Genomic DNA, 25,241 nt, shown 5'->3' on the forward strand with positions numbered 1-25,241 from the left:
AAGAAGAAGAAGAAGAAGAAGAAGAAGAAGAAGAAGAAGAAGAAGAAGAAACAGAATGATTTCCAAGGGTCAGACAAGGCTGCAGCTTTCATCCTACCTATTCAACTTACATGCAGAACAAATTGTAAGAAAAGCAGGCTTGGACAAAGAAGAAGGAGAAGTGAAAATAGGAGGAAAGAATATCAACAATCTAAGATATTCAGATGGCACTATAATACTAGCAGAAAACCTCCCAGGCCTAAGGAAGATAAGGAAGAATGTGCAAAGGCTGGTCTATTGTTCAACATAAAGAAAACAAAAATAATGACAATGGAGAATCTTGACAAATTCAACCCAGACAATGAAAAAATATATAAAGTAGTAAAAGAATTATCATACCTGTGATCAAATATTGATAGAGATGGGGCTGCAGCCAGGAAATCAGAAGAAGATTAAGAATGGGGAGAGCAACTATGAAAGAACTAGAAAAGATTCTAAAATCCCAAGATATACAACTCAGCGCAAACATTAGAATCATTCCCTATTACCATGTATGCATGTGAGAGCTAGACAGTGAAGAAAGTGGATAGGAAGAAAGTAAATGCATTTGAGATGTGGTGCTGGAGAAGAGTGTTGAGGATCCGGTGGATGGCCAAGAAGACAAATGGGTCCTAGAGCAGGCCAAGCCAGAGATCTCCCTGAGGTTGTCATACCTCAGGCACATCATGAGAAGGGAGGACACACTAGAACAGGGGTCAGCAACCTCCGGTCCGCGGGCCGGATGCGGCCCGCGGAGGCCTGCCCACCGGCCCCTGGCTGCTGTTGCTGCTGCCGCCTCAGCGGCCACTCGTCACAGCTTTTCGCCGCTCTGGGCGCCGCCATTTTGGGCGAAAAAATGGCGGCGCCCATAGCGGCCTCTGGGGCTATGGGCGCTGCCATTTTGGGCGGCAAAATGGTAGGGAAGGTCGCGCGAGACTTCGCTGCCATTTTGCCACCCAAAATGGCGGCACCCAGAGCGGCGAAAAGCTGTGACGGGCGGCCGCGGCGGGCCTCTAGGAGGCCCGCTTCCATTGCTGGAGCCCTCCAGGAGTGCTCGACGGCGGCAGGGGGCCTCTGGGAGGCCCTTTGCCGTTGCTGGGGCCCTCCAGGAGGGCTCCGACGGTGGCAGGGGGCCTCTGGGAGGCCTGGTGCCGTCGCTGGGGCCCTCCAGTGCTGGCGGCCCCCACCAGCTTTTTTGCTGGTCTCTGACGGGGCCTGGGGTCCTGTCAGAGGCCAGCAAAGATGGGGAGGCCTGGCCCCCCGGAGGGTGGAAGCTTCGGCCCCCGGTGTGCGGCCCCGCCCCTAGAGGGTGGAAGCTCCACCCCCGGCATGCGGCCCCGCCCCGGAGGGTGGAAGCTCCACCCCCGGCACGTGGCCCTGCCCCAGAGGGTTGAAGCTCCACCCCCGGCTTCGGCCCCCCAGTTGCCTGAGGGACAGCAACCCAGCCCCCGGCTCAAAAAGGTTGCCTACCCCTGCACTAGAAGAAACAATAATGCTAGGAAAGGTGGAGGGAAGTAGAAAAAGAGGAAGGCCACATGCTAGATGGTTGGACTCTATTAAGAACACTGGTATGAGTTTACAGGAGCTAAGCAGAACAGTGGAGGAAAGGGAGTCTTGGAGATGTCTCTTCCACAACGTTGCCATGAGTTAAGATCAACTCGAGGGCAGTTAACAGCAACAACAACAACATCCCACTTTTACTGCTCTGATTGCCTCCTGTTGCATTCGGAGGTTTGTAGTTCAGTGAGGCCTAAGAGCTCTCTGGCTGAGAATTCTAAAGGCCCTTCCCTTAACTGCAAATTCTAGAATGCAACAGGAGGCAGCCAGAGCAGTAAAAGTGGAATAGCAGGGCTATAAGAGTGTAGTGTTGTAATCTAGGTACTGTGGAACAGTGGGAATGAGGAGAGGAAATGAAATAGGATTGCACCATATTTAGACAGACAACTTCAATCACAATGAATTAGCTTTCCAATTCATTTCAAATCATCTTCAGATGAGGCATAAATTAATACCCCTATGTGTCCTCCTCTTTTGAAATGTGACATTCTTGCTTGAAAGTAAGAGCTTACGCTGATGATATTGTGATCACACTAGAGGACCCTGTGACAAATTGTTACAACATTTAAAAAACTTTGAAAAAATAGCGGGTCTTAAAATCAACATAGAAAAATCAGCTGTGATCACAAAAAATATGGATAAAAATGATCAAAATAGTCTAATGAAGAAAACTGGTTTTAAAATTACAGATAAGGTGAGATATTTGGGGGTAATGTTAACTAATAAAAACTCTAATTTACTCAAGAATAATTATCAGAGTAAATGGGCAGAAATTAAAAAAGACATGAAGAATTGGCAAACAATAAATCTTTCGTTACAAGGTAGAATTTCTGCAGTTAAGATGTTTGTGCTCCCCAAATTATTATTTTTATTTCAAGCAACACCCACCATTAAAAATGAAAAAATATTCAAAGATTGGCAAAAGCAACTAGCAGACTTTGTATGGGCCGGGAAAAAACCGAGGATCAGAATAAAAATTTTGTATGATGCAAAAGAAAGGGGTGGTTTTGCCCTCCCAAACTTGAAGTTATATTTTGAAGCCTGTGCTATAACCTACTTAAAGGAATGGATAACCTTATCGAATAGTAAGCTTTTAAAGCTAGAAAGCACAAATACTAGATTTGGTTGGCATGGATTTATGTTTTATGAGAAAATTAAGGCTAATCGCAACTTTAATGACCATTATATTCGAGCCGCAATATTTAATATATGGAATAAGTATAAAAAAAGAATTTCGCCTAAATTTCCTTGGTGGCTGTCGCCACATGAGGCACTATATTGCTACGACCCTAAAAAAAACCAGAACTGGATTAGATACAAAGATCTCTTAAATAAAGATGGGTCTATGAAAACATATGAAAACTTGAAACAGGAAGGATGGGACATAGGTTGGTTTCTATACAGGCAGCTTAGTTGTAGATACAAAGAAGATAAAAAACAGGCAGGATTTAATTGTGTTAATAATGAAATGGAAGAAATCATTTGGAAATCAGAGTCAAAAACAATGTCAAAGGTTTATAAAAAATTACTAGAGTGGTACACGGAAGATGAAATTGTTAAGGACTCAATGGTCAAGTGGGCACAGAACTGTGGAAGGAATATTGAATTGTCTCAGTGGGAGAAATCATGGTCTAAAAGAATGAGCTATTCAGCATCACAATATGTCAAAGAGAACTATTATAAAATCTTATATAGGTGGCACTTGACCCCAGAGAAGATAGCTAAAATGTATAAGACGGGTAAGAACGTATGTTGGAATTGTCAAAGAGAAGTTGGTACTTATTACCATCTATGGTGGTCATGTAATAAGGCAAAAAAGTTCTGGAAAAATATACAAACTGAAATATATAACATATTGGGTGTTAATTTAAGAATGAGAGCTGAAATTATGTTACTTTGTATGTTTGATGAGAAAGACGAAACCAATCATGGCAAAATTTTGTGTTACATGTTAGCCGCTGCTAGATTAACTTTTGCAAGACATTGGAAGTCCGAGAAAAATGTTGAGATAGATGAATGGCGAGAAAAGGTTTATGAGATGATGGAATTGGATCTACTTTCTTATAAAATGCAAAACAAGAATAATGTAAAATGGAGAGCCTCTTGGGAACAAATCTTGGAATATATGGGGAAAGTTTGGGGTAAGGCCGTAAACTGGGAATCAAATATTGAGGGTATTATTTAACATAATATATAAACGAAATATGGTTTTGAGTTACTTAGTTGAAAGTTTGAAGGTATAAGGGAATACAGTAACAAAGACCAAAAGATAGTGGTAAATTAATAGAAAACAGGGGAATTAAGAAACAAATAAACAGATTAATAAGGCAAAGGGGAGACCCTGAAACCTTAGGAATAAGATGTCATGGTCATATTATAATATATGAAATGTTTTGAAAAAGTAAGTCACGGTTTAAGTTTATTGGGAAAAAAAAAAGGGTGGGAGGAAGGAAATAATATAGACGGCCATGTTTAGAAGTGTCACAAGAACAGACAATGTAAAAAGATGGACAAGAAAATCATTCTAGAAATTTGGGGAAGGGAAGTGGAATAACAGTAGTAGAAAAACTTGATTTTTGAAAGTATTTTAATGCAAAATAAAAATATAAAGAATTTAGAATCTGTGATAAATGTAAATTTTGATGCTGTGAATGGAAAACTTCAATAAAAATATATGAAAAAAAAAAAAAAAAGAAATGTGACATTCTGTTAAAGGCTCCAGGTTACAATGAAGGCTGCTTCTGCAGTAGAAGCCACTTTTTGGGTCTCCACAGGAATCTGAACAAATCAGTGTCTAAGCCATGGGGAACCCCACAAATGACTCATGGTGCAGGAAGGAGTTGATGGTGGAAAAGGAGAACAGGAAGGCATATATAGAGCCCACACAGTTTGGGCATTTCCTCAGTCCTCTTTGCATCTTGTCCACTGTCACTGCAAGCCAGTCGCTTCTAGAGAATTTGACTTGTTTTTCCATCAAGTCTAATTTTGCCTGCCATCTAGTCTTTATAACATCCCTTTTTCTGCTATCTTGACACCTAGTAACCCCTCTCCTGTTTTCCCTGACTATTGGGACTGTTTGGAATCCTGATTGTGAACTTCCTTTTCCCCTTCTATGTGTTTGTCATTTTGTGGCTAGATTCTGCCAAAATTCTATAATGTGCCCAGCTGTTCATTGGGTTTCACCTGTACACAACAAATACAATTTAAATAACATTATGAACTGATTGTATATGTGATAATACATAATCTACTCATGAGATCTGAAGTAGAAGGGAATACTTGGCTTCAAACTGTACGTACCTTGAGGCACACCAGCTAATTTGTTTGCAGTCTCTGCCAACACTCTTTCCATCGCCCATCATAGATGGGAGATGGAAAAAATTTTGAAGCAGCATTTAAACCTGGACTATTTTCTAAAAAGTAAATGGCCCATAAGCTATTACCATTACTCAGCTTTGTAGCTATGATTACAGAAAGACACAGAGTGCAAACTGCTCACGTGTATTTATCTTCTGGAGTGAGATGTGCTTTTCCAACTGTCTGCGAAGTTTCACTTCTGCACCGTATTTTCCTGTGGTCCCATTATCAGCCAGAATAAAATGAGAATGCATGCTGTTGAGTACTGTCAGTTTGCTCATTGGGTTGGACATTGTTTGGTAGGGCCGGACCACCTGCATATGAGAGAAAAGCAGAGAATGCCACCATAGGGACAAACAGTGTGAAATTTCCAACAAAAAGGCTAGAGATAATAAGCTGATAGCAATGTGTCAAAGTTGTTCTTGCCAGTGCTTAAAATTCTAGTGCTACTGGCATATTTTTTTAAAGAATTTTATTTAGTACTTTAATATACAAAACCATCATATATACAGTCATAACATATGGCTAATACAAATACACACAACATATACATACATATACATACATACTTAGATCACATTTAATCTCTGTATCTGTGTAACAAGTGAAGAGTCATCCCTTACATACCCCTTCCCCTGCTCTACTTTTTCTCTCTACCTTAAACCTTCCCTATATCCTTCTTTCTCGGTTCTCTTCCCCCTCTTTTGCTATTTATCTCCCCATCTGTGTCAGCTTCCTACCTATTCTAACCTTCTGCACATACATTCCCATTCTTTCTACTGTCCACCCTTTCGACTCTTCTTTCCATCTTGTTTTAACCTTCAAATTTAACATACACACCAACTCATTCCACATACACATTGACTTCCTACTACCAACTTGTGTTCTATTCTTGTTAAATCTTGTCTTTCTTACATTTTCCCTTTGTCATGGACCCAAACTCCCTTACATTGCTTAACTGTCTTTATTTAGTGTGACTAACTCTTTTATTGCAAAATTTACATATTAGTTCCTATACTTTCTTATAAGTTCATTACTGCTACTTTCCCCCATCTTTGTTCCAAAAACTTAATGACTGTTGTCCATTCATCTCTCATTTGTTTTATGGGCCTATTTCACATTGCATGTGTTAATCTATCCATTTCTATTCCTTCATACAATTTTATCATACAATCTTCGATTGATGGACAGGTTTCACTTTTCCATTTCTGCACATAAAACGTTCTGACTAGAGTAACCATGTAATACATAATTTTTTCCTTCTTCCCTTTTATTTCTTTCTCAAAAATACCTAATAGATAACACTCCGGCGTTAAGGTGATTTTTTGTACTCAGGACTGTACTAATTTGCTCATTTATGGCTTTCCAGTATTTCTTTGCCCGCTTGCATGTCCACCAACAATGGTAGAAGGTCCCTACCTCTTTTTTACACTTCCAACAGATGTTGTTTTTTGTCTTGTAAATGTTTGCAGTTTTAACCGGTGTCAAATACCAATGAAAGAACATTTTGTAAAAGTTTTCCCTTAGGTTTTGATAGACGGTGAATTTGTGATTATTATTCCACACCTTTTCCCATTGGTCCATTTGAATGGTATGTCCAAGATTCCTTGCCCACTTAATCATTGGATCTTTCACTATTTCCTCTTTCATCTCATATCTTAATAATATTTTGTAAATGTTCCCAATCAATTTGTCTTTGTCATCCAATAAAATTTTCTCTAATTCCGATTTGTCTTGATTTACCTCAAACCCATAAATTTTTACATCTTCTAGATATCTTTCCAATAATTGCCTATAGGTGAACCAATTCATATTCCATCCTTCTTCCAACAGTTCTTCCCTTGTTTTTAATTCCATTCCAGCTCTTCCTATTTTCAGTACATCACTATATCTGCACTACTTCTCTTCTCTTAATACTTCCTTCCTATGGAAGGCTTCTTGCGGGGAGATCCAACCCTTCATTTTTTGTATTACCCTTCTTTTGAATTTATTCCAAATTCTGATCAGTGATTTTCTAACACAATGATTTTTGAAAGATTTGTTTTGTTTATCCTTTTCATAGATTAGGTAAGCGTGCCAAACAAAGGCCATCCCCTCTCCTTCTAAGTCCAATAATTTAACATAATTTAACAGAGAAAGCGCAAAAAAGATTTTAGAGATATTGAGTAAATTTGGCAACTTAACTGGTTGCAAAATTAGCAAAGACAAATCTACAATTCTGACGATAAATATGAATGGGAAAGAAGGAGAACAATTGGAAGAAGAAACTGGAATGAAAGTAGGTAAAAAAGTTAAATACTTAGGAATACAGATTACAAAAAAGCCAATCGAGTTATTCGAAAATAATTATAAAATTTTATGGAGAGGTATTAAAAAGGATCTGATTAAATGGAACAAATTACAACTATCATTATTGGGTAGGATTTCAACAATTAAAATGACAGTATTACCAAAGATATTATTCCTGTTCCAAATGTTACCAATAATAATGTCAGATAAAGTATTTAAAGATTGGGAAAAGGACCTGTCTCAGTTCATTTGGAGAGGAAGGAAGGCAAGAATAAAATTTAAAACAATGAAAGATGTGAGGGAAAGAGATGGATTAAACTTACTAAATTTAAAATTATATTATGAGGCATGCTGCTTACTTTGGATTAAAGACTGGATCACACTAGAAAATGCTACTGGCATTTTCAAGCATAGACAAAATCAATCAAATTTTTAAAAATCAAATCTGTGTCATAGCAAGAACATCAGAACACTGAGACATATGTGGCAACAACAGTGGGATTGTATTTTAAAGGAAAGAAACCAGTGAGACTCAAAGCATTTTATCCTTGGGACCCCACTCCCTTGACATGTACACTCAGGCATCTCCCCCCCCCCCCCCCCCGACATCGTATATGAAGAAAAATGTTTAGCTTATTTACTGTCCATATTTTCATTCACACACTGGTATACAATCATATTTTTACATTTTATAAGGAAATAACATTGTTCAAAGTAGAAGAGTTTCATTTAAGTATGTTCAATAAAGTAACTCAGTGCATATGTAAATTCTACACATAAATTTTTTTGAGAAGAGGAGAAGGATGTGGGATAAGGGCTTCCTAGTCTTGTGCCCATCCTTGAGCAACTCTTGATGCCACTGGGGGTCCTGCCCCACAGATTGAGAGCCACTGAGCTGTCTATGGTGAAGGTGATCTTGTTCAGCACAATAATTAATAAAGAAGTGGAGACCATGCATTTTTAATTGTGTTTGAATGTGAAAAAGGGAAAAAGCAGCCCAAAGCAACATTAAATGGAGCTGACTGAATTGGCTGTCAGTTTAAACAAGTCCTGTTTGTGTGCCCTGGGGAGATCCTGACTCTTTTCACACATGCAGAAAAAAAAGAGATATTTGTTGTATTAGTATGACATTCCCCCACATCCTGACCTGGTACTTACATGGACTCAGAATTCCTTTCATATTTCCCCCTCAATATTATGTAACTCAACTCGCCCCCCAGTCATTTGTTGTAGAATTAGGTGTATTTTTTGAAGGCACTTAATGAAAAGACACATATCTCTGAACATTCAGAGATTTTTCAGGCAATTCACTAAAATTATTGGATGTCCTACATTTCTTGTACAAGTTCCTGACATGGCCCTGCTCCACAGTTTGAGAACCACTGAAATAAACTATAAAGTGTGCCTGCCCCAACCACAGACTTGCCATCTGCAGATCTGAGCACCCGCTGATGGCAAGCTTCATGAACTTTAATGGTCATGCATGAATGCATGCAATCATGGGAGAGTGGTTATGTACACATGTACCACCATGAAAAGTGTGGGTCTTGTGGTTTTTGCCATCCGCGGGGAGTCCAGAAGGGTATCCACACAGATAAGATGGGCCGAATGTATTCATAATACTATGTTCAAATTCTATTTTCCCTATTTGCCATTCAAGTGACAGAATATTAATATTAGCTTGCTTATTGTAACATTTTTACTTGGTTTGGCAATCTTCGTAAAAGGTCATAGAATTAAGTTCATAGACTATACCGCACATTCTAAATGCACTTTCAGCACTGGTGACAAAACCTACTGAGCCACTCACTCCATTTGTATCTGTACCTCCTTTCCACACTGGGTGAGAAGCATAGAGCTTTATTCTTGCATAATTTCCCTCCATCAGCCCTTTACTTTCTGTTGAGTTTATTTCTGATGTGCCAGCTTGGATGAGCAGATAAGTATAGAGAAGGGAATGCGTGACATACTGTAAAGAGAGAGCAACAGATCACGCTCCATTTCCTCTATTTGGATATCATTTTTTTGATTTAAAAAGTCAGATCTGCTTAAAGAGATGAGTCTGTCACCATCAAATCTCATTTCATATTATAGCTCACCAGGGATGACATCTTGTTAGTGACATATGTGTGTAAGTGTGGCATGTCTTTTTTAAGATGAGTTGCAAGGAGATATTCTGCAGACCTTTGTGCCTCATCAAAAACCTCCCCCTAGAAGCTGTTGGGCTTTGGGAGGGGTGCTCCTTCTGCTTACCAGTGGTGGTGGTGGTGGTGGTGTTGCAGCTCAGGCAATGAAAGTGTGATTGCTCTGAGCTTTGAAGTGAAGGAAAAGGAGAGTGCATTCTATCTGTGAGTGCACCTTAGTATCTTCTCATCTCCATGCCAAGACCAGTAGCTTCTTCATTGACTGAACTGTCTCCTTTCTCCCTCCCCTGCCTCACACTAAGCAGCTGCAGCCATAGCCACAAGGGCTTCTGCTGGGGTCTGACACCTGCCAAACTGAGAGGGGGGGACACGGAACTCCATGGGGGGAGCATTAAGTTCTGATTGCTCACTGTAAGATTTGGCCCAGGATTATCCACAAAATTTCCAGATCTGTAAGTGTGCAATATGTACTGATGTCAAATAAACAGTATCGAAGTAGCACTACAAAAATAACATATTTATGATAACATCGAACACCTTCTGTTTTAGCAGCCGTAATGAGTCTGACTTTAAATTTGATCTCCATATCTGGTTATATGCTGTTAATGATTAGGATGTTCATGTTTCCATTTACTAATTTTGAAGATACTTTTTATTATAATGCTGTTTGTCACAATATTGCAATATGGATGAAAGTTACAACAACCTTACAGAAAATTCTCTTATAATTCATCTGAAAATTGCAGTTTTCAAAACAGCATGAATGTAGAAATACAAGGAATAACAACATCCTTGTCATTTTACTAATTTGGACATCCTTTAAACTATCACTGAAAAAAATGAGTAAAACAACTTTTTTTAAAAAAAAGAAGATAGACCTTTGTTTTTACATTCAATCAAAACAACATATATCTTAAAAGCATCTGTTTGCAAATGCTTTTTGCTTAAAATTCCATAACTTCTTCAAATGTCAGCGCTTGCAAAGCTTTTGTTTGTTCTTTATAGATAAATGAAAGCCTCCACATTCTTCTAATATTGTTGCAATATACCATCACACAGAGCAGGCCCAAACATTTAAAACATTTGACAGGCAAAGAGAATAAATAGCTCTGAAAAGAGCAAGCAGATAGCTTGCAAAAATTCTGCAGCAGTAGTACTAGCCAGTGCTGCAAGATTAGATGTGGCAAAAGTAAATTCATTCTCTATTATTATGCTAGAGAGATGCAAATAATAATGCAGAATGACTTTTATGGGAATAAACACACTCGTTGCTGCTTTTCTCATTTTGTCTGAATTCATAGTACTCTCCAAATATCTTGCATTGTTTAGCTAGAAGAAAAAAAGCAACAGGATAATACTTGTTTGACAGTATAGGTTGAGTCTCCCTTAACTGGAATTCTGAAATCTGAAATATTACAAAAACCAAAACTTTTCACATGGGTAGCTGAGATAGTGACACCTTTGCTTTCTGGTGGTTCAGTGTACACAAACTTTGTTTCATGAACAAAATTATTAAAAATATTGTATAAAATTACCTTCAGGCTATGTGTATAAGGTATATATAAAAGATAAATGAACGTTGTTTTTAAACTTGGGTCCCATCTCCAAGATATTTCATTAGGTATGTATATGCAAATACAGGTATACCAAAATCCAAAACACCTCTGGCCCAAAGCATTTTGGTGAACGGAGACTCAACCACTACTAGACCAACTGCATTTTTCCAGCTGTACAACAGGAGTTGTTTTGCCCTTGCAAAGTTATTGCCCAAATATGACTCCAGTTTGCACGGCAGCACTGGCATTGGGCTTTGTTGTACCCTTAAACTAGAATGTCTGTGGTTCAGGCCTCGTCACCATTTCTGCTCCCCATCTACCCTCTTCTATATATCATAGGAATTTCCAGTCACTTTTTTGGGGCTGAGTAGGATTTGTTGTTCCACATTTGGCTGTTGGACATGTTTCTCTCCTGTGTACTTCATGCTATAATATGGGCCTTTAGGCTATGAATTCCATGATTTGGCTGTTCAGTGAAGCTACTTAAGGGCAAAAACAGATTGCTCTGTGGATATGGAGGGCCAACTGTATTTCACTGTCGTTGCTGATCTGCATAAGGATATGTGCAACTTGGAGGAACTCCCTCTGATTTCTCAGGGGAAAAAATCAGTTTAAGATTAATATATGTGTGTTTCAATCCTTTTAAGTTAAGTTAAGTTAAGAGATCTGGCTTAACTGTGTTTCGTCATCCAGTTCATGCCCACATGCCCCACTGACTGCTGCACTGCAGATTCCTGGAGTGAATAAAGTTCTGGCAATGTTCAGTTATGATAATGGGTTCTGATACTTACTGTTGAATCTAGACATATATTTTATTTGTAGGAACAAGATTGAATTAGAAAGTTGTTATGGCTCTTGTTTACAAGAAAAATTTAGCTGCTGGCAGATCCAGTCATTTTCTATAGTGTACGAAAAATTTACTTGTCTGTTTCACTTTTTAAATGAAAGGTAATGTTGCTTCCAACTATTATCCTCAGACAACTCTTGAAACTACAGAAGAAAGGGATTGCAACTCATTATACATACATGCCTATTATAATGTCAAATAGATTTTGAACATTATGTCTGAATGTACAGTCTAGTGTGATTTAGATTCCTAAGAATACATGCTCCCAGCACAGCTCAAGTTTGCTAGTGAGATATATAACCTGCAGTCCAACAAATGTGTGAGTGTATGTCAAGGCATTCAATGAGGTATGGGTCTCAAACTGTAAAAATCTTAGTACATTGTTCTAAAAAGTAGGGTCTAAATTAACCATGTTTCTTTGATAGAAAGAAAGCTGGTGCCATTGTACCCATAAGTCACTACCTCTCACCAAACCTATTTCCAGAGTTCCTGGGAATAAAGTGGAGAGGTGCAACATATAAAGTGGCCATGTATGTTGTTGTGGTGGTACTGCTACTACTATAAAGTAAATTGTGTCATGCAGGGAAGCTACCAGGGGTATTTTTATCAGATCACTGTAATTTTTGCCACGGTTTTCTTACTCCATACTAGATAATTAATTCAGGCTGGGAAGGGTCAATAAAGGATTACAGAAAGCTTCATACAGGGCTCTCTGCCTCTGTAGCTTGTGCCCTATTCTAGCAAAACAGTGGTGGAAGTATCCATAGGCCAGCCAAAACCACTTTGCCCCCTGCCTCAAAATGATGAGAGCCAGTGTGGTGTAGTAGTTTTGAGTGTTGGACTTGGACTCTGGGTGACAAGGATTCAAATCTCCACTTGGCCATAGAAACCCACTGGATGACCTTAAACAATCAGATGGAGCAATTGTTTCACGAAGTTTTGTAAGGTTGCAGTATCTGTTGCTGTAGTTCTTGTGTTTTTTTTTTAAAAGAAAAATATCCAAATGACAATTCCATTACCCAAAAATTCTCTGCACACTTTATTCCTGCTCTCAGGTGAGTTTCTTTTTAATTCTGAAGTCTCTTTTTCTTTTATTCTTTTTTTTTTAAACTCCCTGTTAGAGTTACAGTGCTATAGTGCACCGATGAAATGGCCTTTTTTCACTATCAATCAATCAATCAAAAAAGAAAGGAGAACATTTGTCTTTCAAAACATGGAATCTCCTCAGCAAATCATTTTAAGTCAATTTTAAAAAGTGTGCTGTAGTGCAGATCACTCTCCCCCCATTACTATAAATAGTCCCCCAAAAGAATGAAACAAGTGGACATGGAGGAGACAGCAACTAGTAAAGACCAAAAATCTATATTGAACGAACTCACATGTCTTTAGACCAGTCTGGCAGAGCCCACTGTCTTGTTTGTATTGATCTGTAAATCCATCCTGGAACCTTTCCTACTGAAGGGGCAGGGAATAAATATTTTCAGCACCTATGTAACATTGGGGTGTAACAGACTGGTGATTTGTAATTGCCCAGTGATCACCTGGAGACCACGGTGACTGGATGGACCACTATGAAAGTGGGCCTCCACTGGTAAGGAGTTGATTTTCGCCGTTCCTTTTGCCAGTGGCCTCAGAGTGACATCCAGCTGCATTATGGGCATGCGTCATCTGCACACCATGTTCCCAAAGTGGCCAGAAGCCACTCCTTTTGGTCCGTCTGTTTTGGGCCTTTGTTCTAGACAGCACTCCAAATTACAAATCTCTCCTCTCTATTATCAGCTTTTTTTAAATTCTCTAATACCTAGGTACAGTAGCATCCTTACATACTGTATCTAATGTCAGTTATAGAGGCTTATCCACAGAATACCTTTTTAAGCAGTCAGAACACTCAGCCCTGTTTTGAATGTCTGCATTCAGTTCTGGGCCACATAAGGAGAAGACATAATCTGAACACATGAGGAACTAAGCAGATGCATGAAGCAGCCAGAGAGACTTACAGAAAAAGGTATCTGCTTAGATCTTTATGCTTTTTCTTTACCCGTCCAAGTTTGCTATTCTTCCTCATTCCCCAGGACACCCCTCTCTTGCTTTAGGATAACACAGTATGGTAGCAACTAACAGAGGGCTCAAAAGAAAGACTGATGGTAAATGGAAACAGACGTTGGAGCCAAGGGAGCCACCAATAGGAGAGGGCTCTCCTTTATGCCAAAGGAGATTAGTGCATGGGATAAAGATACATTTAATTTTCAAAATGGGTGTTATCGCATTCACCCATGGACAGGCAAATGCAACCTGTATACAGCCTGGATGCCAGCTAGGCTTTTCCTGCACCTTTTAAAAAGTAGGGAAAGCCCAATTTTGAAAAGCCACAGGATAAGCTCAGCTGGCATCCAGGCTATACATGGGTTGCATTCACCTGGCCACAGGTGAATGCAATAACACCCCTTTTGAAAATTAAATGTGTCTTTATCCTGTCGGGGATAAGACACTTTAAAGCCAATGTGCTAATCTCCTTAGGTTCCTAAAGAGGGTGAGATTTTGGTCCTAATAGCAGTTTTCCAAAGTGAAGATTCTGAGAGGGTCTCCCTTTGTCACAGGCTAGAGAAAATCAAGTCTGAATATTCACTAGATGCTAACTGAAGCTTTTGTGTTTTGGATATATGAGGAGACCATTGGAAAAGACATTAATGTTGAAAAAAGTAGAGGAATACTGCATTTAAAGTGAATTGATTCAATCAAGGAAGACATAGCCTTGAGTCTGCATGACCTGAGCAGGCAGTTGATGACCAGGACTCTTGGAGAGCTCTCATTCATAGGGCTGCCAAGTCTAAGTTGACTTGATGAAAAATAACAACAAGATCCCTCTTGTGAGTAATGGTGAGAACCCTTAGCTTCCACTCTTCCCCTTGCCTTGATTTCTGAAGTGCAGCAATTACTGAAGATTTGTCAGCATTTTTCCTGAGTGCCCACTAGAGCCATTGGGGCTTTGCAAGTACAGTAACTCAAAAGGAAATGCTTGAAAATCTTTGTTGTTTCTGAGGCAAAAGGGATATTTGTTCACCCCCACTTTGAACATAGATGCAGAGCTAGTAAGTTACACTGTAGGGAAGTAATAAATATAGACAGAAACAGCACAGGATTCTCATCTTGCAAATGTTATATGTTATCATTGTGGGAGAAGTATTGGTGAGACCTCTGGACATAAAGCAATGACAGATTCCTAGTCAGCTGTAAATTTCACTTGGTTATCTTGGACCATTCACCACTTCAGTTTAACCTACCTCAAAGGTCTGTTCTGAGGACAAAGGAGGGAAATTATGTATATTGCCCAGAGATATCTGAAGGAAGGGCAAGACAAAAGCATAACAATACATTCCAAACAAAAAAGGGATGTTTTGACAGTTTTTCAGTTTTGATAGTTTTTCAGTTTTGATGGTAAACTAAGTAGACATATTGAATCCACTTATGGAATTATAAGATTTGAATTTTACTGTTCTTTGTTTTCATCCAAAGAGAATTTCAGTTGTTCCTTCATTGTGTTCTTTGTCACTGCTTTTAGATTTAATTTATGTGTTTGATACTACAACACAAAGTCTCTTCTTGTCTGCTATACTCCACATAGCAGAAAATTTGCCAAACCCAGAATAGAAACTGTTGAACAGTTGCACAAATATTAGATTGGAATATTGAAAATCAAGAAGATTTCTTTTAAGACCTAAGTTTCATGGACTAAATTTTTATGTCACTCTAAACTGCTTAGTCTCTAAGGTGGCACAGGACTTGCATTTGGCTAACTACCTGAAATTTAGTCCCAGAATATAATATGTGGGTGTGTTTTCTAGGAATAAAATTAAAAGTAATGAAAAACATTAATGTAAACTTTACAACATAGTAGTTATGAATGTAAAATGCACTATCCCAGTTGGTTGTTGCTGTTGTTATTTTTGTTGTGTGCCTAAAGTGACCCTAAGGCAACCCTACCATGGAGTTTTCTTGGAAAGATTTGTTCAGAGTGGGTTGCCTTTGCCCTCGTTTGAAGTTGAGAGTGTGTGACTTCCCTAAGGTCACCTAGCTCGTTTCCATGGATGAGTGGGGATTTGAACCCTGGTCCCTCAAACTACTATACCATGCAAGCTCCTGGAACTAATTACATGTGACTTACTACAAAGAACTGCCAGAGTTGATAGTGCTTCCACTCTTCCTCACAAATTTGGGTTTATTTTGTGATGATTTCATCCTGCAAAATTTTCTGTTCTTGCTCTGCAGTGTGGTTGCTGACAGGAGTAAGAAACTGTATAATGTGACAGAGTCATGAGATAGAATCATATTGAATCATGGCTATTATGTCACCTCTTAATCTTCTCTTCCCCAGGTTTAACATCTTGGATGTATAAGATTGTTGTATTCTCAATAGGAAAAGTGGGGGTGGGTGGGCTAAGGAAAGACAACAATTAGCTTTTATAATATGAGAGTGTTCATAAATATTAGTATGCATAATTTCCTTACATTTAATAATTTTGATGAAGTTAAAACCACAGCTATGCATCACTATGTATGTATTTCACAATGAAATAATCTGGGAGTATGCTCCATTCTAATCTTGGGTCTTATTCCTACCTTGGATTTTCAGGAAAGCTCAAGAAGAAAAGCAAAGGGAAATATTGATAAAACAATGCACTGTAGATAAGCTAGACTTACATCCTTTCCAATCAGATCCTCTTGGTTTTCTACAATTCCCCAGGGAGCTATTCCAATAGTGCAGATCTTCCCTCTTGACTTTGAGGCATGGTCTTTTAGTGCATCCCCAACATGCCGAATGACTCCTGGACAAAAAAAAACAGACATGCAAGGACATGATGCAGTGTAAAATCTTTTTACACAGCAATGCCTGTAATAATAGGTCTATGGCTACATCCACACTGTAGAAGTAATCCAGTTTGACACTGCTCTAACTGCCAGTTCACAATGCTATGGAATCCAGGGATTTGTATTTTGTTGTGGCACCAGACCTCTCTTGACAACAGAAGGCTAAATGTCTCACAAAACTAAAATGTCCAGAACTCCATAGCATTCAACCATGTCAGTTAAAGTAGTGTCAAAATGGATTATTTCTGCAGATGCAAACTATGTCAGTGTGATTCTCTCTTAATGCCATATTGTGTATATGGAAAAGGCAGAAATAATGTCATTTATTTATTTACAGATCACCTTTTTCTCAGCATAGGATTCAATGGGGTCTGCCATTTAAAACAAAGTACAGCTAAAAGGGAAATTATTAGTAGAAAAGTTTTTTTTAAAAAAAATGAAACAATTCTATTAAAACACAAAACTAAAACATTTAAAAAGTTAAAATATAATTAAAAATATAGAAACACAAAAATCTCCTTCCGCTATGAGTTATAAACGAAAGGGCTGTTTAATACAAAGGTCTTTGCCTGTGAGTGGAAAGAGTACAGATAGGGAGCCAAGCAAACCTCCCATGGAAATGAGTTCCACAGCCTAAAAGCGCCCACTGAGAAGGCTCCCTCCTTTCTGGAATAATAACAAGTCACTATACTTTTACCTTTATTATTTCTAAGAGTCCTGGATTTTTTTAAATTCAATTTTGTGACAAAACACTCAAATATTATGTCTCACAAGGCAGTTGCAAGCACAGTATGCTTAAAAAAAAATTAAGGAAGCAAAACCCATCCATTACAGAGTAAATCTGCATGCAAAAGTTATGGGTAGAACAAGAAGAATTACAAGTTTGTCTATACTTCCTGTTGTTCCTTTCACTTGTTTTCCTCAAGTGGCTCACTCTACTCCTGAAAGAAACAAGAAAACATGCAGAAAGTCCCTTTTCCGTTGAGAGAAAAGGAGTGGGAACCAGACATGCAGAAAACCTGGGTGATTTTAAAATTTTGTTAGTTATACATATATCCTGCCTTTCCACCAATGAGCTCAAGGCATCACTGTATGTTAAGATGTCTAATGCACAGAGGCAGGACATGTCAGGAACTTGTAGCTCATCCAGTAGTTGTAGTGGATTGACCGCAACATCTCTGAATGTTTGGGAATGACGTGCTGTTTCACTAAGTGTCCTCAAAAATTATACCTAATTCTACGAAATGAATTAACAAATAACTGAAAAGTGAGTTATATAATAGTGAGAGGAAAAAATATGAAATGAATTCTTAGGCCATGTAAATCCCAGGTCAAGATGTGGGAGAATGCATACTAATACAACAAATGACTCTTTTTTTCTAGGTGTGTGAAAAGAGTCAGGGTCTCCCCAGGGCACACAAACAAGACTTGTGTAAACTGACAACCAGTGCTGATTCAATCAGCTCCATTTAATGTTGCTTTTGGGCTGCTTCTTCCTCTTTCCACATTATTTCCACTTTTTAAAATAATTTAAAAAATGCATGGGCACCACTTCTTTAAAATTATTGTGCTGAACAAGATCATCCCCATCACAGACAAGAAGAGAATCTTCCAGCTTGGTGGTTTTTAAACTGTGGGGCAGGACCCTCCCTGGGGGGGAAGGGGGCGATGAGAGTTGCTCAGAATGGATGTGAGACCTGGAGGTTCTGATCTCTCCTCCTCCTCCTCCACCATTTTCCAAACCTTTTCTGTCCTAGAGGAGAAGAAAAAGACAAGGAGGATGCTTGGAGCCCTGCCTGAAGGAGGAGAAGGAGGTGGAGAGCTATTTATTTACAAGATGTTAAAATATAAATATACATGAATGTGCAAACAAAAAGTGTGCACACTAAACTAAATATTTTTATGCCTATACTATGTTGGAGGTGCGCACGTGTGCAATGTCTGCATGTAGATGTAAAGGGGGTCACAGCAGTAAAATATGAGAACCACTGTTCTAACTGGATAAGGAATCCCGATGATCTCTTTCCCTCACCCCCTTTTCCTTATTCCACTGTTCACAGAGCACTTTTGCAAAATAAATGGAAGAGAAACCGAGAGTCTCTTCCCCCATCCTTTCTTCCACTGTCATCTGCTGTTGCAGGCACATGAGGGTAAATGCACACACTCACACACGTAGCACTGCAAATGCAACTCAAAATGTGCAGATAAAGGATAAAGGGAATGAAAAGTAGAAGATCACTGGTCTGGAAAAGTTCTTTTAAAAAACAAACAAACAAAATCTACTGGTAGGAACAAAAATACTCAGAAAAGGAGTGGGGAAAGTCTAAAACTAACTGGAATTACCAATACATTGTTTTGATCTTGAAAACAGAGGCAGTAATTACAAGAGTAATTGAAAGCCATGATTTCCCAGTACATGTGGCCAGTCTAGATAGCCTCACAGAACCATGGCAGAGGACTATGGAAAAGGCAAGCACACCTCCCATATGTCTTCATTCAGTCAAATGATGCAAGCTCAGAGCTTGTGATCCTTGATCCTGAGTGGACAGTGGAGAAACATCACAGAGGATTATTGGAGATGCACACAGGTCTTCCATTTCTACCAAAAGTTGGCATACTGGATTATGTATGCATGTGTAATAGGGTCATGGTGGTACTGTGCCATGGATCTTTTTCTTCTTTATGAAGGTCTTTCAACTTTTGTCCTACAAACTAGGCCTATGCATCAACTATAAGATTCAAGTCAGACCCAATTCAGAGATCTGGAAAACAGTGAATTCATCTCAGCTCAATTTGAAGGCTGTCTGAATTGACTTAGGTCCACATTCAAATCCTTTTTCAGCATTCTAACTTTTGTGACTCCCAGTGACTACCATTAGAAATGTCTATAATGTTTTTTCCTCTGTGAAAAATAATGTAGATTTCCCTTTTTACGGAGAGCTTTGGGGGTGATGAAGGTGCTAAAATCATGGAATGTGCTAATTTTTTGAGATGCACTTGGGAGCAATGTGCTAAACTTTTTGATATACCCTGTCTCTGTGTAGTTCTAAACTGAAAATGCTAATAGGTCTTCAAGTGTGTTTAAGTCTATTAGGGTTACCTGTTGAAATAAGGGACAGGATAGAAAAGAGACCAGCAGCAGGTGTTGCTTGTCACACAAGCAACACCTGTGGCAATTTCCTCTTTTACACACCCTAAAAAGGGCAAGAGACCTGTTCCTGACTTCACCTGTTAACTCTAATTCAGACAACTTTGCTTTAATTCAGATATCTCCCAAAAATGAATAACCAAATTAAGTTCTTGATCTGAATCCAAAGTATATCTTTATTTAAGATTACTTTTGCCCATGAGGACAATTTCTTTGATTCCCCCCACATCCAATCAATTCTATACATTGTCCTTTTAAACTGTAATTAGAACTCCACTCTTCACTTGAAAAGAATGTATTTGGACTATGAAATGGCTTCCTCTTTTAAAAACAGTAAGTGGCTTCTGGGACATTTCCTATTGCAGAAAAGAAAAGAAAAGCCTCCTGGAGAACTGGGAACATTTTTTCCCATTTGTTGTTGTCACAATGAAGTAAGGGGTGTACTACGCCCTAATACCTGGGGGGGGGGGGAGTTAATGTTGGTTCCTAGACCCCAACAGTTGTCCGCCTCTGCTTTAATAGTCGTGTATAAGAGTGAATTTAAGCAGGTGTTGCTTATCACACAACCAAAACCTGTTGAAATGCCTTCTTCTACACAACCATTTAAAGGGACAGGAAGCCTGTCCCTTGTTTCACTAGACAGCACTACTTATGACGTCTTTTTAATTTCCCCCTCTTAATATCCTGCAACCACACAGCAGTGTATTAAACCAGCCCCATCTTTACAGATTCTTGATCTTTCAAGCTTCTGCCCATAGTTTCAACCAGAGATAATCTAGCACCATTAATCAAGTCAGATCTGGGACAGTTTTATACTGAGACTGGAGACTATTGCACCACCTTTGGGGCAATTATCAGAAATTTCCAGAGTTGCAGTCTGCACTCTCTACCAAAGTGTAGGTCCACTTTGATTTAAAAAAAAAAAAGTGCACACTATAACTCCAGAAATTTCTGGCAACTGCCTCTGAAGAGGGCCAATTAATGATAAGGCTAAAACAATTTGGGCTTTTTAAGAAACAATTTTTTTGGACCATAACACAGAATGTGGGACGTTGTCTCCTTTCATTCTTCCAATAGAATCAGAACCACAGCAGCAAGGATGAAAGTTAAATATCCCCATCCTACCAAATATTCAATTCAATCTTTATTTATATAGTCACTAGACCCAGCGAGACATGCTACATGCGAAACACGAATATTGCTACTAGGAGCTTTCCCCTCAATGTAAAGAGAACTATTGCAAATGGAAAGTGGGTGGGGCTGGATGAGAGGAAAAAGGTTACAATAGCTTGCACCTGCTGCAGCTATGAATATTAAGTGAAATGCTTAATGTTACATTTAGGTTGAAAGGGCAGGACAGAAGTGTAGTATCTGAATACGTCACTAACTTCCCTGAATGCAATGTCAGGAATCTATCAGAATCTTATAAATATTAACAATTTTCCATGCCAGAATAGCTGTAGGAATTTCCCCCCACCAGACTGCTGTTACCTGTGTTTACTCCTCCAGTAAATATCCATGCTCCAGTTGTCATGGCTGCTTTAATGAGGCCTTTCCCAAAGACTTGCTTGAGCTTTGGCTGAAGTTCAAAATTCTGGAGACCTCCATGCACAGAGATGAGAAGTTTGGGTAGTTCAAGCTGCCATTCCTTGGTCATCAAGTGTAGTAGAAGATCAGGCTTTGTGTCAAAAGACACACGCACATACTACAGAAGAAACAAAGTAGTTCAAAACAGGGGGAAAAGAAAAAAAACAAGATGGTAAATGTATTGTTTCCATGTTTCCTCTTAGCTACATCAATGTGTTTTGGTCTGAATATTTGCTATCAACAACACACCATTAAATTGTATGCCAATAATTTCCGACCACTTTACAGAACTGTTGTACAACAGAACCTGTATGGAAGCTAATATAAAACCACAGTTCAGAAATGTTAGTACAAAAGACACATCAGCAAATATATAGCTTGACAGTAGTGAAAAGATAAATTAAATAAAAAATGTTGATTTAAAGAGGGTAAGATGCTTTTGCCAAATTGATTTTTCAAAAAACGCATTTTATCGCACACAGAAACATCCTCCAAAAGGCCCCGTTCCATCCCCCAGCATCCAGGCATCCCCATCCAGTGCTGAGGCGCGTGAAATCTCCTGGTTGGAAGTCTTCTGACTGAGCAAAATGGCACCCATCAGCAGTGGACGGAGACGGCTGGGCACTGGGGGACAGAATGGGGCCTTTTGGAGGACGTTTTCGTGTGCGATAAAATGCGTTTTTTGCAGGTCGCACACGCGTGCGTGCACACACAAGTGTCCTCTTTCCGTACGTGAAACAGAGAAAAAAACTGGTGCAATAAAGCTCATAGATCTTATTCAGGGAAAATAATATTCTGGATGGCCTTAAACCAGGCGAAGCGTAACAAGTTAGGAAAGGTCATTAGGCCTTAGGGGGTGGGCCACTTTACTGTATAAACTAGAACACCAAGTTGCCTTTTTGGCTCTCTAGAATGGATTCCTGTGGCAGAAATGTGTGTTATAGGAGGAAGACTAAGGACCTTATCACACACATTATTTTCCCCATTATGGAAATGGGAAGGGGACTCTCGGGGCCGTGTGCGACTGGGAAAAAAAGGATTTTCTCGCACAGCAAATTGTCCTCAAAATGGCTCCGTTCCATGCCGTGGCACCAAGCCGTCCCCTTTCAGTCCTGAGGAGCACCATTTTGCTCGGTCGGAAAACTTCCAACCCAAACATTTAATGCTCCTCAGCACTGAATGGAGATGGCTTGGTGCTGCGGAATGAAACGGGGCCATTTTGAGGACAATTTGCTGTGCGATAAAATCTGTTTTTTCCTGGTCACGTGCGGCCCGAGTCCCCTTCCCATTCCCATAATGGGAGAAATAATGTGTGCGATAAGCTTCTAATACATCGTGCTTCAGACTCAAGCAATTAAATTGCACCAGTTCATGTATGCATTTTGCTGAATAAGCAAACTGGTTGTGTTGATATAAAATATAACCTCATCATCTCAAAGTGAAGTATCTTCTTGTGGAGAGAACAAATTCCTTTTTCAGTGATAAGCTGAAAGTCTCAGAAATGACACACAGAGAACTGCATTCAGTTTCAAAGTTACATCAGTATCTAATAGGGCCTGATGTTTTTTTTCTTGGAAGTTTGACAAGATTTCCCTCTTCCTTTCATACAATACACTGCATTGCAGAAAGAAATTGCTTATATTAAAAAGGCATACATTTAAGAAACTTTTCTATTCAATTCTTCTCTCTCTCTCTCTCTCTCTCTTTTTGGCTATGGAGAGTAGTGGAAATTGATCTGCTTGTCAACTGTCATGAAATGAACAAAACATTAACAGGATTCCTCCCCCCCCCCCCCCCTTTTATTTTTGTCCTGACATCTGTATTTAACTCTCTTTGGTCACATTGTTTCTTAGAGCTAGGCTTAAACTGACTGAAAAAGGAATGTACCTGTACATCGACAATGTGAAATGCCTTATAAAATTTAGCATGGACAGGGGCATGGAACCCATTGTAAAATGGAGCAGATTCCCTTATATTCTATCAGGACATGACTTACAATTTCAGAAGATACTGGGAACAGGATAAATGGCTCATTTGGGGTGGACAGAGCAGAAGTCAGAAACAATGCAATGCTGCCAAAAATAATAGTCATGCATAGGTTTTTCCTCTCTCTGCTTATTAAAATGTACATAGTATAACTTACTTCACACCCTGATATTATACAACTGATCCCAGCTCCAGCCATTCTCATTCTTAACATTAACCAACTTTAAAGCATAGTGAGAAAGCATCCAGCCATGTCTCTGGGCTTATGCAAGGCGCTTCAGTAGGTGCAATTGTTAAGGAGGCAATCCCACCTCCCTCCTGCAGCCTTCCCCCAAAGCAAATGCTTGAATAGAAACTACTTTTCAATTGGACAGAGAGGGGAAGGGCCAAAAATGTTCCAATGCTCTTGGAAATGTAACATTCGATTTAGGAAGTTCTCTCATACAAAGCCAGACTACCTACCCATTCATCTTAGTATTGTCTACACTGACTGTCAATGGCACTTCAGGATTTCAGGCTAGAGCCTTTTCTTGCTCTACGACATGGAACTTGTAGATATTAAACCCACAACTTTTTGCATGCGGGCAATGCTTTATATTTACATTCTTCTTGCACCCCACTTGTCCCACCTTTTTCTTTTCCACATTGGCTGTTGCATGTGAATTTTCTGCATTACTCATGGCAGGCACCATGTACAATGGTTTTCAGTGAAATATCTGTTTGTTGCAGCAAAAAGAAGAGTTCTTTTAAAAAATCGGTTAAATTTAACATATTTATTACCATGAGCTTTCATGGACTGTTGACCATTTCGTCTATAATGTGGAGTGTGGCTCTAACTATTCACCAAATGCAAGAAGAGCTTTGAGAATGACTAATGTCATTCTAACTACTAATGCTAATAGTGGAATTGTCATAGTCAGTACTTTATGCATTTAATTTCCCTCTGGCTTCACTGATTACACCTCCAAACACAAATTTAGATAATAATTCATGCATCTGATGAAGTAGGCTATAGTTTTATGAATGTTCACTGTCCTTGTTGTTTTGTAGTACATAATGTACATATAGTACATAATGATACTATATGAATAACAGCAATCTTCTATTTTATGTGGCATGAACAGCACAGACAGACAGACCTCCTGAATGAAAAAAAAGCTGCACACTAAGCCACAAAAACACATATATACAGAGAAAGGGACACATTCTGGCATGATGTGATCTTTAATTACCATGGCTTTATTCGAGTGACCCCCTCCTTGGAACTCAATGGTTCCAAAGGCATCCGTGGGGCTGAGCTGAGTGTGCTTGCTGATTGACCACTTCTCTGATTGGACATCATTCCGAGAGAGACGGCCTTCATTCTTCTCATTCTGAATAATGGAGATACTTGGAGTGAGTCCCACATGTTGACCTATTAGTCGTCCACAGCAACACCTATGGCATTAAGCAAAAATTATATGCATTTCTTGGCAAAACAGAGGAATAGTCTAAATTTTGCCAAGTCCTTTAGACAAACATTTCAGCCCCTAAGCAGCCTTTTTGTTAGTAAGCCCAGGTATAGTTATAAATCAAGTTTAGCCATATATAAAGCTGTGAGCCCATGGTAATACAATTTAGTAGCATCTGGAACTCATTGTCCATACAACTTGCTTAACAATTGCACATTAGGGTTAAAGACAACAACAATAGTTGCACTGTGAGTTGTGAGGTAATTTCTGATCCCAGTAAGCATTCCAAAACCTTTCAGGTTATGGTTAGGGTTTAAGGAACATCTCATTCCCAATGAGGATTCCAATGTCTTCCCAAGGGAGGACATTTTCATTTACCCTGAATGGGACCAAACAGATGACAAGCAGAGGACTTCCTTTCTGGGACTCCTATGG

General features: G+C 39.1%; 1 protein-coding gene across 5 annotated transcripts in view; it reads right to left on the minus strand.

Annotated features, from left to right (window-relative positions):
- Positions 1 to 25,241, minus strand: part of LOC121922110 (transient receptor potential cation channel subfamily M member 3) — a 459,242-nt gene that overhangs the window by 127,989 nt on the left and 306,012 nt on the right. For all 5 annotated transcript variants that reach the window (XM_042451065.1, XM_042451064.1, XM_042451067.1 and 2 more), the window contains exons 3-6: positions 24,588 to 24,792; positions 21,274 to 21,487; positions 16,467 to 16,591; positions 5,075 to 5,246 (exon numbers count right to left, since the gene is read on the minus strand). In XM_042451065.1, the coding sequence (XP_042306999.1) occupies positions 5,075 to 5,246; positions 16,467 to 16,591; positions 21,274 to 21,487; positions 24,588 to 24,792 (716 nt within the window). The remainder of the gene's footprint in view (positions 1 to 5,074; positions 5,247 to 16,466; positions 16,592 to 21,273; positions 21,488 to 24,587; positions 24,793 to 25,241) is intronic.

This window comes from Sceloporus undulatus, chromosome 2, assembly GCF_019175285.1.
Source record: "Sceloporus undulatus isolate JIND9_A2432 ecotype Alabama chromosome 2, SceUnd_v1.1, whole genome shotgun sequence".
Lineage (NCBI taxonomy): Eukaryota > Metazoa > Chordata > Lepidosauria > Squamata > Phrynosomatidae > Sceloporus > Sceloporus undulatus.